At 38.1% G+C, this 16,362-nt stretch overlaps 1 protein-coding gene across 5 annotated transcripts in view; it reads left to right on the top strand.

The window, feature by feature from the left end:
* PPARG (peroxisome proliferator activated receptor gamma) overlaps positions 1-16,362 on the top strand; it is a 162,656-nt gene that overhangs the window by 110,142 nt on the left and 36,152 nt on the right. For all 5 annotated transcript variants that reach the window (XM_023498195.2, XM_023498197.2, XM_031955345.1 and 2 more), the window contains one exon: positions 14,505-14,704. In XM_023498195.2, the coding sequence (XP_023353963.1) occupies positions 14,505-14,704 (200 nt within the window). The remainder of the gene's footprint in view (positions 1-14,504; positions 14,705-16,362) is intronic.

Below are 16,362 nucleotides of genomic sequence, written 5' to 3' on the forward strand. Positions count from 1 at the left end.
AAAAAGATTACTCAAGGTAATGAATGATGAAGAATGTTTCAGAGAGAATAAAGACTATAGGCAAGAAGTCCAGTTAGGTGTCCATTAGACAAGAAGATGCGGATGCATCTGACTTCGATTGGCTCAAGTTTTAGGTCTCCAAGCCAGATATTTTGGTACCACCTAAATGCAATTTCTGTAATTGAATCAGATTGGCAAACCCCAAAATGACCTGTCAATCTGGTGGTCATGGAGATCCCTAGCTTTGCCAGCCAAATAAAATACAGATTGGTTCAAGGAAATAGAAATTTACTTCAAGTCTGGTTGTAGATGGAAAAGCCCTCCCAATGGGACTCATGTTTTGACTGTGGCCTTCCATTTAATTCAATTATTGGAAAACATAATTAATTTGATTTAATGAATAGTTTCTTGTTACAATCCTGAATCCAGATGAAAGAACTCAAGAATTTTCTCACTAGAAATCCACCCCAATGTCAGTGCCCTGACATTCTTTGTTTGTCTTACTTAGGGGAGACAGTTGAATGTAGTGTAAGAAAAACTTTGCCTTTGGAGTCAAAAATTGTATTGGAGTTCCAAATCCTAGATAGACTCTGCCAGTTACTATCTCTGAGACCTTGGACAGGTCATTATCTCAGTGGTCCTTATTTCCCTCCTCAATATAATAAGAGAGATTCACTAAATGACTTCTAAGGTCCTTTCCAGGATCTTAGACCATCTTCTCTACTATCTTGAGTGGTGTCTACAACAATCCCAAAACACAAGGTTCCCAAGTCTCAGATGATTTGACAAACTCCATGCAATACTCAATGATCCATTATTAAATGCCCACTGTGTACAAAGAACTTTGCTAAGTATTGGAGGGAAACCAAAGGCAAATAAGACATAATGCTTACCTTTGAAGACCCTATAATCTAGTTGGCAGTTAATACATGCACATAAGTAATTGTGAAACAAATAGACAATAAGAGTATAAAGAAGATGCTAACAAACTTCTTTAAAAGCCATGATCTTGAGCTGTGTTAAGAAGTATAGGGTCTAGGAAAGGGAGGTGATAATCTCTCCATATTCTACCTTAGTTAGACTATGTGTAAAACCTTGCCACATTTTAGGAAGGACATTAAGTTAGAGGGAATCCAGAGAGGACAATAAAGATGGTGAAGAGCCTCAAAGAGCCATTATGCCAGATGAAGATTGATCAAAGGAACTGTTTGCTTTCCTTGGAAAAGGGCAGTTTTGGCAGGAACATGATGTTATTTTTTGTCAAGTATTTTACAGGTTTCCATGTAGAAGCAGGAATTGACCTATTTTGCTCAACCCCTGATGAATGAGTGAATATTTATTAAGTGCCCTTGATCTTCTAAGTGCTAAGGATAAATACCAAGAGAAAAAAGAATATATTCCCTACCTTCAAAAGGCTTATGTTGTAATCAAGGAGGATTATGCATATAGAGTAATGGTGATCTGAGAGAGGAATGGAGAACTTAGAGATAAAAATTCGGCTTTGGTAAAAAACAACAACAACAACAACAACTTACAGGTCATTCTATCAAATAGCAGAACTCTTTGGAGTAGACTGGAGGGAGGGAGTTCCCACTTAATAGACCTACTGGGAAAGCTTCATGGAATGCACTATCCTTGGAAAAAAAAGATTATAAAAGACAAGGAAGATTTCACCAGGAAGGACAGGGAGAAAAGGGTTGGGAAATGAATTACTGAGCTTTTCTGCTTTCAAAATATGGGTATTATAGAGATGCACCCAAAGATGACCAAAAGAATCACATCTTTCCTGATTATTTAGGTCACTTGGTGGTGAATCAAATGGCCCATATAATAGCAACTCAGCAATCTTCCTAAAATCCCAAACATAGTTATACATTTAGTATCTCTTAGTCATAGATGTAATCTTTTTTTTCTTTTTAATAGCTTTTTATTTTACCAAATCCATGCAAAGATAGCTTTCAGCATTCATCCTTGCAAAAACCTCATATTCCAAATTTTTTTTCTCACCCCCCTCCCATAGATAGCAAGCAATGCAATAGAGGTTAAACTACAGACATAATATTTAAGAAAATTGCAGTCCAAAGTGGAGTTGAATTTGGGGGCCAGATCAAAAAGCTAAGTGGTTTGCGAGGCATTTTGGTAGAAACTGGAACACTATAACAAATGTTATTTATCTCATCCATGTGACTCAGTATAAGAGTATAAGTAGAGTCTATGCAAAGTGATTAAGTATTCTGAACTATTTCTTAAATCCAATATATGCTTTTAAATAATTATTTGGTATGGCATAATGGAAGGAGAATGGGATTGGAAAGTTTGAATCCTGGCTCTGGCACCACTTATATACCATTTATCAAGGCTCTCTATTTCTTTGACCCTCTTTCCTTATATTTTAAAAGGAGAAACTTGGACTAGATGACTCTAAAGTCCCTTTCAGGTCTAAATTATTGGTCCTATGATTGAGGTAGTTTGATGTCATGATACATAGAGCTTTGGATTTATAGTCAGGATGACAAGTTCAAACTCAAGCTCAGACATGCTGCACAAATCACTTAACTTTTCTCAGCCTCCATTTCCTCATCTATAAAATGGGACTAATAACCCAGGGTTGTTGTGTGGCTCAAATAAAAGAATATTTATAGAGCCTTTTGCAAATCTTAAAGCACTGCATCAATGCTAGCTTCTATTATGTAGCATGAATTACTGGACCTAGCCCCCTCTGCCTGAATACTAATCAGATTGGTAAAATATGTATTCTTAATGGTTTTTTAAATATAAGACCTTATCTTCAGGAGGCTTGTATGATTAATGTTACTGTATCAAATATTCATAGCTGTTTTTCATTTGTGAATTAAGGGAAAAAAGCTTAAGCTATAATTACATTTTGAAAAATAAACTTAAGCCTGTGTACTTAATCTTTACATCATACTGGCACTGTGAGAGTTGGACCTTCTGCTAATCCAAAATATACTTTAAAAAGAAGTAATTTATAGGCATGTTACTCATATGTCAGTCAGATAGGTTTCACCCCAGTGCCCCTGGGAATTGAGTCAAAATTAGATTATTCATAAATGTTTAAACAAAAAAAAACAAGAAAAATTCAGTTTTCCTGTGTAGGGGGCCCAATGAGGTATAGAATATTTTTCTTGGAATTAAAAAAAAAAACTGTGAGGGGAAAGGGGGGGGGGAATCAAAGGCTTCATGGTAAAAATTGTCACTTCTTTTGCTGTATTGCAATTTTGTCTAACTAATATATTTCCTTCACTATTTCCAATATTCGTCCTCCTTTTCCTCTCTTGCCTTCTCCTGTCATTTCCCTTGAACCCCATTTTAATGCCTATTTTGGGAAGGACAGGAGGTACAAGGAAGAAAACAGTAAATTGATAAGTGGAGAAAAAGTTTTAGCATTTTGAAAAGTAATTTGAAAAGTAAATAAAATGAACAAAAATAAAGATATTTTTAAAAAAGATTAGAAGTCATAGTTGCATGAATTTGTACCTCACTTTCCCCACCCTGAATCATGTAATTACGTAATTTAATTTTGGACTTTTTTCATAAGAATATTTTTCAATCAAGGTTTATAACCCAGAGGCAATCTAATGCCCATTTCCTCAAAATCTATCACCCATCCTTTGAAACCTTGGATGAGTGATTTGGTTCAAACACATTAATCCTTCAAAAGTTTTACTTTCTATGACTCAGGCCATACAGGAGCATAGATTTGCCCTTTTTGCCCCTTAGGAAAGGCAGCCATAAAAGAAACTTCCAATGACTTCACCAGAGGAGAGGGCTGAAGATGAATATGATTTTCAGTTTCCATCTAGGGATCAGCAGCATTTCCTCAAGCAGTTGCTTAGCAGGAAATGTGACCAAAATATTCATTTAAGACATATTCACGTGATATCACTTACCACTAAAAACAAGAAACACTTTCCTAGCAAGAAACTCACTCCACATCCTTCAGAAGTGGTTTTTGACCCCTTCTTAAAAATCTCTAGGTCATCCACAAGAGTCTATATGAACTTCCAACTTCTTACCAAAAAAAGAAAAAAAAATAAGAAAGCTAGCAGATTATCTTATGGTTAATGACTATACTATACAAGTATTCATCCTCCAAAGTACCAGTTTCACTCTTAGGATCTCTACCAGTCTTAAAGATAGGTGAGCAAAGAAATATGGAAAAGAACCCCAGGAAGTGAGGGCAAAAGACTTACTCCTACTGCTATTCTCAAGTAGTCATTTGGTTATTTGGAGAATCCATCTCTTTGACTCCTCAGATCATTTCTGGGTCTTTACCCACTAAACATACAGCGGAAATAAAAGAATTGAAACAATATTTCCAAGGGTAGTCAGAATTTGTGTTCATAAATTTGTAGGAAAACCAGTTTCTCATTCTGGTGCAAAATCCTTAGAGACTCTTAGTACCTTCATCAAAGATTTCAGTTTGGTATAGCAGAATTTTTATGGGTTTTTGGAGGGTTTGGGGGGGTTAAGTATCTTACCCAAAATCATACCTAGTAAGTATCTTAAGATCAGGCCTTCCTAATTCCTGAATCAGTGTTCTGTTCACTGCAGTAGTTAGCTGCCCCTTGTAGAAAGATCACTGAACTTGAACTCAGGAAACTCCAGCTGAAGTGCTTTCTCTAGCCATTTACTAGCTATGTATTCCTGGCCAAGTCACTTAGCTTCAATTTTCTGCTCTTTAAAACAGAGATGATAATAATCACTTCTATTGTATTTCACAAGATTATTGGAAGAACTAAATGAGATCATGTACATCAAGCACCTTGCAAAATCATAGAGTACTATTATGTGTCTGCTATTATTGTTGGGATTGTTCATCTGAACAAGGGTTGAACCTTCTAAAAGGTCTTTTCTGTACTAATAATCTCGTCATCCAATGAGCAACAGCCATTTCCAGTATCACACTGATTCTTGCATGCCCCCTCCCTCTTCCAGCTCAGGCAAGAATAAACACCAGGCAGGGGTTCTTAGGCTAGCTCTCTTGCAGTTCAGGTAAGAATAAACACCAGGAAGAGGTTCTTAGGCTAACCCTCTTGCAGTTCAGGTAAGAATAAACACCAGGCAGTGGTTCTTAGGCTAGACTTCTTCCAGTTCAGACAAGAATATACACCAGGCAGTGGTTCTTAGGCTAGACCTCTTCCAATTCAGGCAAGAATAAATATCAGGCAATGGTTCTTGGGCTAAAGGGCTTCAAAAGGGACAGAGGTCAGAGGCCTTGCTCTAACTTGACCTTTTGGATTTATCATGAAATGGCAGAGGAAACCTTCACTTCTCAAACTGATGTTCACAAATAGGGATCCACCACACTTGTGACTCTCAGGGAGAGCCAGCAACCAGAGAACTCAATCTCGTTATGACTTTAAAAAAAAAAAACAAGAATATGCTATTATCTCCATAAGCCATTGCTTTTTGTTTTCAAGGGATAGGACATAGGAACTAGATCCCTGATTTTCCTTGGTACAGGGAATTCCTAGATTGTTAGACATCTGCTCGGCAGGGATAGCCTTTAAGAGTTGCCTAGAGCACTCCTTGACGGCATCATGGAGCCAGTACGTGTCAGAGGTGGTAAATCTGGGCTCCACGGTTAACTTTCTATATAATAACAAACAATTCCTTTCACCTGCGATTTTCTGCCTCTCAAATTAGCTCCTTTCTGATACAGTACCTGTGACTTGTGAAATGCAATCCCATCCCTAGCCCTCCTTTGTAAATTGTTATTCTTGTTCCTCCTCCCCTTAACTGTAAATAGCATGTTTGGTCATGAGCAGCTACCAAAGTCATCCTCAAATTTTGCTAAGGGTCACTTAGGGTCTCAGTGTTAACCCTGTCTAACCAGATCAGGAACTAATAAGTGACTTTTTTCTTAAAGAGGAATGCATGTTATTAGATTCCTTTTCTAATTTTGAAAACTCATTAACTTTGGGGGATAAGTTGGGGAAGGGAAATTACAATCTGTGATTTATTAGTATAGCGATTTCCCAGTATGGAAAAACCTTCCACTATTGAAGATAGCAACTCATCTGTAATGATCATCTTGGAGAGTTTCTTGATTCACTGAGAGTTTATGTGACTTACCCATATGGGTCACATATGGGATTTATGTGACCCATAGTCACAAAGTTAGTGTGTGTCATAGAGAGTACTTGAACCCCAGGCCAACTTTTCTATCTACTTTATAATGCTAGTTTCCCATGAATAATTCCTGGAGTTGGGGATGGGAGAGTGAGGAGGAGAAATTAACTGAGAACTGAAGATAATGGGACTTCTCAAAAGTTTAAGTTTTGGAGTTACATTCTCCCCAAAGTCTCCCTTTCATGTTTCCTATGGCTTTTGCTCTATTAAAAAAATCTACTTTGCTTTTAAATTGCCTGAGGGAAAAGAGAATAATTGCTTAAATGAAATTTAAAAATTAAATCTTTTTGTTAATTAGCATTTGTCTTCCTCTCTGCCCACTGTTAGGAGATTTAAACATCAGGTTATTTATTCTCTCATAGGGCTAATAGTGATGAGTTACAAGGCAAGTACCATAACCAACCCGCTTCTCCCTTTCCAGACCTGGACACCGAATATGAAAATGCCCTCCAGGGGAGTCTGAGCTTGCCTTTAACCCCACAGCTGTCCATTACCTTCCCTTGTAAGAAAAATGTCATGTCCCTCCATTCCCCACCCCTACATAAGAATAACAGTGCTGGTGGTGAAGTTGCTTCTCATTTTATTTTGGAGGAGCTCGGAAATGAGACTTTATTGATTGCCAAATCATGCAAGGCTTCATTTACTCTGACCATCAACTCCCAAGTTTCTTTCTCGAGAGAGAAAGAGGTAGAAAAACATAGCTTATTGGCAGCAATTTTATGAACAGCACCAGAGCTTTGCACCAGCCCTGTGTTTGCATGATGAAAAATTGCAAAACAAGCAAACATATGTATAAAGGGGACAAATTAATCTTGGGACACTTCCTTATTCATTGTCAAGCATCTGACACCATTTCAAGTCTACCATTTGGAATGGTATACTTTCATAAGATGGTTAGCATTGGTCCGTGTCCACCGTGTTTCCTATTGCACTTATTCTATTAAAAATCCACTTTAGTTTATTAGCTTTCTTTTTCCTGGCTCCCCTTACTTCTAAGTAGAAATTTGAATATCAGGACAGTTTGATCCTTAGTATTTTACACAGGCCCCCAAAGCATAGAACCTGACTGTACCTCACACTTGGGGTTTGTATATTGTATTAAGTATATGATGCTGAAATCTGTTCCTGGCCAGTCATGAGTTGGATGAATTTTATTAAGCGTGTCCTATATAAAGGGGTGTGTGCGTGTGTGTGTGTGTGTGTGTGTGTGAGAGAGAGAGAGAGAGAGAGATAATTAAAAGTTTAATAATTTATCTTTCAAACTTATTCTTAGCTCACTGAGCATACCAATACTGACTTTTTTTTTTTCAAACAAGTTAAATAAAATATTCCTAGGTAATTAACAATCACAAAAGCTCTGGAACCTTAAATTTGGATTTTGAACCCATTTATCAGCTGTTCTTTGGCTACAAAGGGACCAAAAAAAATGTCCCTTGGTCTTCTCCTTCTCCCCCATATCTCATTTTTGTTTGAGCATGGAAGATAGTTCTAAGGGACAATATGTATCAAAATCAAGGGGAAAATATTACAAAAGATGGTTTAGTTGTACTAGATCTCAAGCTATATTATAAAATGATAATTATCAAAACAATATGCACTGCCTAAGAAATGTAATGGTGTTCAGTGGAATACATTAAGTAAACATTACCTTATATAGTAAATGACCATAGTAATCTAATATATGATAAAACTCAAAGATCCAAGCTTTTGGAATAAAAATATTTAAAAATAATCTTTGATATAAAACTATTAGCAAGCATTATCTGTAATGGAGATAAGCTAAAAGTCTTTCCAGTACAATTAGGTAAAACAATGATACTCATTTTCACCTCTATTATTTGATATTGCACTAGAAATATTAGCTATGGCAATAAGAAGAAAAAAAAAGAAATTAAAGGACTTAGAAAAGGAAATGAAACAAAAATATCACTCTTTAAGATAAGATAACTTTTTTTAAGATAAGATAACTTTAGCAAAGTTGCAGGATACAAAATAAAGCCACATAAATCGCCAGCATTCCTATATGTTACCAACAAAATCTTGTAGCAAGAACTAGAAAGAGAACCTCCTTTTAATATAAAATATAAATATAAAACCCTTGGGAGTCTATCCACTAAGACAAAGCTAGGAATTATATGAACACAACTATAAAACATTTCACACTAATACAATCAGATCTAAACAAATGTAAAAATAGTATAATTGCTTGTTGTAGGCCAAGCAAATAAAATAAATATGATAATTCTATGTAAATCTATTTATTCAATGCCATATCAATCAAACTATCAACAAATTATCTTGTAGAGCTAGAAAAAAAATAACAGAATTTATCAAAGAGAACAAAAGCTCAAAGAATCAATGAAAAAAAAAAACTGCAAAAGATAGTAGTCTAGTTGTACCACATTTCAAACTGTATTATAAAGCGGTAATTATCAAAACAACCTGTACTGCCTAAGAAATGGAGTGCTGTTCAGTGAAATAAATTAGGTACAAACTATCTTATAGTAAATAACTATAATAATCTAACATATAGATTATTATGTAATAATAAAGTCAAACTTTTGGAACAAAAACTCATTATTTGACAAAAACTGCTGGGAAAACTGAAAAACAGTATGATAGAAACTAAATATAGACCAACATCCCAAGTCTATTCAAATTGTCTTAGATCACTGTATTGCTGAGAAGAGCCAAGTCTGTCATAGTTGACCATTATATAATCTTGCTGTTACTGTGTTCAATGTTCTCTTGGTTCTGCTCATTTCACTCAGCATCAGTTCATGTAAGTCCAGTTTTATTGAAATCATCCTACTCATCATTTCTTATAGAACAATAGTATTCCATTTCATTCATATACCATAACTTCAGCCATTCCTCAATTCATGAGCATCCACTCAATTTCCAATTCCTCGCCACTACAAAAAGGGCTGCTATAAATCTTTTTGCCCATGTGGGTCCTTTTCCCTCTTTTATGGTTTCTTTGCTCACAAAGAAAATACCAATGCTCTCATTGCTGACATCTAGGAAGTGACCAATCTTTTCTATCAGAGTCACAACTTCTAAAGGCAGGCAGGGCCCAAAGAAGACCCTACCTTTGCCCTGGTAGGGGGTAGAAATGGATCTAGGGCTACATCTAATACAGAATTGCTTAAGTGAAAAAGTCAGTTTCATTTGAGAAGTGTACCATCAGGTGTGCAGAAACTGTACTTGTACTTCTGAGAAAATACTCAGGGATATGTATGTACTATGGTTTCCTGCCTTTTCTACCCCTAAAAGTGAGGTAGTTATATCAGAATCCGCAAAAAAAAAAAAAAAAAAAAAAATGGTAGGGAGAGAGTTGGAGGCAGGTGGAAGGAAAACATGTATCATCCCACTTCTTTCAAAAATGATTTTGCCTTGGGAATTTTGTTTCTTTAAAAGGCATGGCAACAAATATTCAAGGAAAGCAAGATAAAATAATGCTTTTGTCCATTTGTTTTAAAAACATAGTTTTTTAATCTGTCTTTCATTTCCCCTGAAATTTTAGAACTTTCTCCACTTGAGAGGCAAACTCAGTCCTTCTAGGAAGATGTATAACCCTGTTCTGCAGCAGGCTTTGGGCTTACAACACTTAAAAATTATACCTATAATTCACTGTACCTACAGATAGTTTATAGATCGTCAAATAGTAAGGGATATTAGGATTTATCTAGCCTGGCCTCATCATTTAATAAACAAGAAAAGTGAAGCCCCAAAAAGGTTAAAGTTCTTGCCCAAAGTTAGATTAGTGGTAGAATCAATTGAATTTAATTTGTTGCATAAGCATTTGGAAGAATATCAGTCCATGTCACGCAATCCTTATCCAGACAAGAATTTTCTTCATCCTTTTTCCCAATATGGGGACCTCCAGTGAAGAGAAAACCCACTAACTCTGAGGCAACCCATTCCACTTTGGGAAAACCTTAATTGTCAGAAAGTTTTTCTTTACATTAAGGTAAAATGTGTCTTTGCAATTCAATATCTTGCTTCAAGTTATTCCTTCTGAGGTGAACAGAATACATCAAATCTGTCTCTATAGGACAGACCACCAGATATTTGAAAGTGACTCTCACTTCCCACCCCCCTCATCAATCTTCTCTTCTTCTATCTTAACATCATATGGAATCATCTTGATCAGCCATCAAATATATCCATGTTCTTCCTACAATATCATGTCCAGATTGAAAAACAGACTGCAGATGTGATCTGATCAGGGCAAGCAACAGTGGAGGAACTGCTCTTCATTCAGCCTAAGATTGATTTTTTTTTTTTTGGCAAAAAATTACATGCTTGACTAATATGGAGCTTTCAGGCTACTGAAATTCTCAGATCTCTTTTTAAATAAACCTACTTTATCATTGCTAGATACCAAAGGTGATGGACTAGAAAATTGGCTTCTTAAAATTTAATATTTTTCAGAAAGATAGACATGCAGAAATTTGCTCATAGTTGAATTAAAAGAAACTCTTTAATATCACAATAATTAAAAAGTAATATAGCATCACCCTTTTGATATATCCCAAAAACAATGATCATTTTGGGGAAAGTAGCATGAAAGCACTCCCAGAAAATATAAAACACCTATGATTTCTGGCTGACATTATTGTTGAACATTAGAAAGCACCTTGGGAGTCAGGAGACCAGGGCTTTAGTCCAAAGTGCCAACAATGAGCTGTGTGACCTTGATTCGATTAACCTCTCTGGGTTTAGTTCCATCTTCTAGAAAACAAAGTAATTGGTCAAGGTGATTGCTCAGTTTCTCCAAGGCCTAAAATTCAAGACGTCCATGTCAGATTTATTTCCTCATTAGTGGCATTTTAGTAACACCCTTTCCTTTTCCACATGCTACTTTCTGTTATTCTTAAACAAGCCATCCCACAAACTACTATTGGACCCAGAGCATCATGAAACCTAATAAGGCTGAGATTTCTTTCTGTTGCACAACACCAGCCTAGAAATAACCAACAGTGGGTCACTCTGACCACCATTTCCTTGCTGTATCACAGCCTTGGCTGGCAGTCAATTCTAAGACTTTTTCCCCCAATATAAAAAAAAAAAATTCTTTCCCCAAGTACTCTGCAGTTTTCCCTCACCTTCTTGTCCACAACAGAGATATAGTAGAATATAGCAGAGGGGGAGAAAAAGAACAGGAGATAGAGTCAGAGAATCTCATTTCAAATCCTAATTCTCCTGGAATACTTCGATGACATTGGCTGTCACTTTCCTTCCCTAGGCCTCAGTTTAACTACTCTGTAAAATAAGAAAGTTGTATTTGATGATCTCTGGGATCACCTCCATGACCTTTCCCTGTGATATTGCTTTCTTTCAGTCTTGTGAAACTTGGCACTTTGGTAGGACCTGTTCCCCAATAATCAGGATTGGGGCTGTACCATCCCAATGGACATTTATGGAATCAAACAGAAATGGAACAAAAAAGAATAAATGGTTGGTTCACACACACACACATACATACACACACACACACACACACACATATATATATATATCTGTCTTTTATTTATATTTAAGGTAGTCATGAGCAGGGAACATGTTAGAAAATGTTTGAAAATAGACTTATTTAAGGGATCCCAAAGGAAGCTTGATGGTGCAGGGGATAGGGCACCAGGTCTGCAGTCAAGAGAACTAGAATTCAAATCCAGCCTCAGATATTTACTAGCTGTGTGATTCTGGGCAAGTTACTTCATTCTGTCTGCCTCAGTTTCCTCATCTGTAAAATGACCTGGAGAGGGAAGTGGCAAAATCACCATTTTTTTTTTGTCCAAGAAAACCCCAAATGGGGTCATGAAGGCTTGAACACAGTTGAAAGGACTGAACAACAAACGATGTATGGAATGAGCTTCTCTTTCCCCCTGAATCTTCTCTTTTTGTAAATCAGTGGATGGAAAGATTTCCAAAAGAAACCAAGCTTATATCATGAGATGAGTAGGATTTAGAACTAGAAGAAGTCTCATGGACCATCTCTCTATTCCCAGCTCCTTCATTTTCTTGATGAGACAGCTAAGATGGACATTTGCCCAAGCTGGGCTGGAGCATTTGAGATAAAATGGTAGTTTTTTATTTTCAAGATTCAAAGGGGCTACTTCGTTAGGAAAACCCTGTAGTAAAAACCACTGAGGTACGGTTTTGCAAAGGAGCATAGCATTAAGATCTGACTAAGCCCTTAGGAAACATTTAGGTCAACCCCTCTTGTCCCCTTCTATAGGAGGAAACTGAGACTTATGGAGGGGAGCCCCTCGGTGAGCAAGCCAGGGACAAAACGGAGACTCCTTGACCTCTAGGGCCCTTTGCTCTTTCCAGTCATCACATGCCTCAGATTATTGTCATTCTTGGTGGAAATGCTATTTCTGGCTTAATAGTATGTTGTATCAAGAAGCGATCCAAATCTTCTTGTAACAGGAACAAGTTGCAGTCCAAAATACGCACCCCCAAATTAGCAGTTCAGAAATGCTGTGCAAGGGAAGGTCTTTACAATGGGAAGAGAAGGTACCAGAAGTTGGAAGGGTTACAAATGGATCGTTCTGCCTCTACCCAGGCCCCCACTTCCTCCCAAATGGCTCTTCCTTTCTTTCTTCTAAACTTCCTCCCACCCCTGAAAAAATATACTGTTACTTAACCTTAGTTACAGCGCCCAAATGAGAGCAGAGAAACAGTCCTTTAGGCAAAGGGAATTCAGTGCTAGGCTCAGAAACACAATTCGTGGTTGGGGGAGGATCCACAGACTTCTCTCCCATCATGGGCTGTAAGCTCTCTCAGAACTTGGGCCCGTGTCTTATTCCACATACGCCCTTAGCACAGTGCCTTCCCTTGAGCCGATATTCAAACCATATTCATTCAGAAAAAGCGTGGTGTAATCAATCAGACAATCCACAAATTATTAAGAACCTATTTTGTGCAGGGCACTGTTCCAAACACGAGTCAGTGGCTCTGGAGCTGCTGTCTGTCGGTCCCTGCCCTAAAGCTTATGTTTTAAAGTAGGAGACAATATATTTTGGTGTATATATGTACATGCACAAATGCATTGTGTGTACACACATGTATATATGTGTGTGTACAAGATATGTCTTAAATAAAAACATGAATTTAAGGTAATTTGGGATGGAGAGACACTATTGCCTGGAGAGATTGGGAAAAGCCTCATGAAAAAAGCAGGATTTGACCTGAACTAGAAAGGAAAGTGAGATGCTGAGAAGGAGGGAGGGAATCCCTTGCAGACACTGGGTGAGTGGGTGCAAAGGGGCAAAGGCTGGAGATGGGCAGTATGAGGAGCAAGGAGAAAGCCACTTTGGCTGGATGTAAAAGCAGGGCGTGCAGGGAAGCCAGGAGGATGGAGGGGAGCCTATGAGGGAGCCTCTGCAAAACAGAGGAGTTTGTATCTGAGGATGGAGGTAAAGCCACCCAGTGGAAAGAGCCCCAGCTCTGGAGTGAGACCATCTGCAATTCCCAGCCTTTGTGAGCATGGGCATGTCTGTGCCTGGTCTGTACTTAGACCCCCTCCTCAGCAAGGTAGGGAGTCAGACTACACTATCTCCAGGACTCTAAATTGGGGTCCTATAAAAAAATAAATTCCTGATTTCTTCTGTTGCACTCTCTCCCCCTCCGTCTCTGTCTCTTCCCCACTTCACTCTTCCCCTTTACACTCTCTGTCTCAGTTTCTCTGTAAATCTCTGTATCTTTTTCTCTCTTCCCTTTTATCTCTCAGTCTCTGTTGCCATCTATCTTTCTCTCTCCTTAGCATTTCTCTCTCTCTCTTTTTCTTTCTCTGCCCTTTCTCTCTCCCTCTGGTCTCTTTGTCTCTCTCCCTCTCCTTCTCTCTGTCTCTGGCTCCCCCTTTCCTCTCTGTCTTTTTCTCTCTTCTCTTCCATCTGTCTCTGTTGCTATCTCTCTCTCTCTCTCTCTCTGTGTCTCTCTCCTCCCTCCCTTCTTCTCTTCTCTTCTCTTCTCTTCTCTTTTCTCTCTCTCTCTTTCTATCTCTCTCTCTCTCTCTGTATATGTGTGTGTGTATGTACATACATAATACACACACAGTTATTGGATTCATTAACTGAAAAATACATATATATTTATATACACAACTATATATACTGTATCTACATATATGTATGCATATTTCTTTTTACAATTAATGAATCCAGTAATTGATCATTATTTATTATTTGTGGCACTCCAGTGGAATAGTAATTCTGAAAAGACCATTGAAAGAAACCAGAACCCCATATTTGGAAGGGGGAATTTATGAGGACTGGGAGAGGAGAACATTATGAACACCAGGAACACAATGATTCATTCTGTCATTCCTTCTTCCTCTGCAGCGATCAGGTTTGGGCGGATGCCACAGGCCGAGAAGGAGAAGCTGTTGGCTGAGATCTCCAGTGATATCGACCAGCTGAACCCAGAGTCTGCTGATCTCCGAGCCCTGGCAAAACATCTGTATGACTCATACATAAAGTCCTTCCCTCTGACCAAAGCCAAGGCGAGGGCGATCTTGACAGGAAAGACGACAGACAAATCAGTTAGTTCTCTTTTGCTATCTTCATTGGTGGGGCGGTTTTTCTCTTTCCTTTGAGTAAATGATTTACCATGTTCACACACACATACACCGTCTCTCTGTCTCTGTTTTTCTGTCTGTCTCTATCCTCTTCTCTTCTCTTCTCTTCTCTTCTCTTCTCTTCTCTTCTCTTCTCTTCTCTTCTCTTCTCTCTCTGTCTCTCTCTCTCTCTCTCTCTCTCTCTCTCTCTCTCTCTCTCTCTCTCTCTCTCTCTCTCTTTCTCTGTCTCTGTCTTTCTCTCTCTCTCTCTGTCTCTGTCTCTCTCTCTCTGTCTCCTGCTCTTGACTGTTACATATTTCAAGCTGAGTCTGAACACAGGAAATGTTTTTAGATAGGGTAAGTAAACATGCAGAAAAGGGGAAGGAAAATCCAAGTTCACCTAATAAAATCCTTGAGAACAGACCTCTAGCATTCATAGGTCAGCTTAACCTTAAGAAAATAATCCCAGTCTCCTCATCCTCCTATCCCTCTTCCTCAGCTGGGGAATATGTTCATCCTTTTTCCTGATGACTAAGACTTAGCCACAACATCCTTTAAGCAGGAACACCTGAGCAAGGGCCTTAGTAAGAGATTCAGCATACCTTCCTCTTCTCAGTAGAGAGGTGGTGGACTACAGATACAGAATGAGGCATATGTTGTCAGAAAGGGCAAATAAATTGGCTTTCTTGCTATATAGAAGGGTATGCATTAGAAAGGGGGCAATCCTTGGGGGGTAATGACATAAAAAAGAATTGCTATATTTTAAGGGCATACATATAAAGAATAGCTGCCTGAAAGACAGAGATTTGGGGAAATATAGTTGATATACAAAATGAAATATACCAACAATTTTATAGGCATGCAACATGTATCATGTCTCTCAGTAAAATCTCAGAACCTAATATAAAATGTAAAAATTAAGTATAAAAAGGCTTCCCAACTTTTGTGCTACTATCCATTTCATGGGATGGTGCTTCATCAATTCTGTCAGGAGAACTTGAAGTCAAATTCACTTAGGAAAAGACATTAACTTTTAGAGGCTGGAAATATAGAATTAGATAGGAATATGGTATGGAACTTGGCCAGAAAGTTGAGATTCCTGGGCTCTTGTGCCATGAGTATCACTAATTAGTTCATGATCTTAAATCACATTTTTCTGGGCCTCAGTTTCCTTATGTGTAAAAATGGATTTATAAGGTCATTGATTTCAAGTTGGGGGAGACCTCAAGGGTTCTCAAATGCAAAGCTTTCAAGCCCAGTGAGGTTGGGATCATATAGGACTCAGGGGTCCTCAAACTACTGCCCACGGGTCAGATGCGGCAGCTGAGGATGATTATCCCCCTCACCCAGGGTTATGAAGTTTCTTTATTTAAAGAATATTTTATTTAAAGGCCCACAAAACAAAGTTTTTGTTTTTACTATAGTCCGGCCCTCCAACAGTCTGAGGGACAGTGACCTGGCCCCCTATTTAAAAAGTTTGAGGACCCCTGATATAGGTAAAAAGCGATAAAGGAGCCCCAGTTCTTCCTCCAGAACAATGGCTTTTCCCTCCTTACTAGCTTGGGTTAGTTATCTGAGCTATCTCCTTAGTCTGACTTTTTGTGGCAGTCCACAGACTTTGAACTGTGTCTTGGGCTGTCGCA

Source organism: Sarcophilus harrisii, chromosome 1 (genome assembly GCF_902635505.1).
Source record: "Sarcophilus harrisii chromosome 1, mSarHar1.11, whole genome shotgun sequence".
Taxonomy (NCBI): domain Eukaryota; kingdom Metazoa; phylum Chordata; class Mammalia; order Dasyuromorphia; family Dasyuridae; genus Sarcophilus; species Sarcophilus harrisii.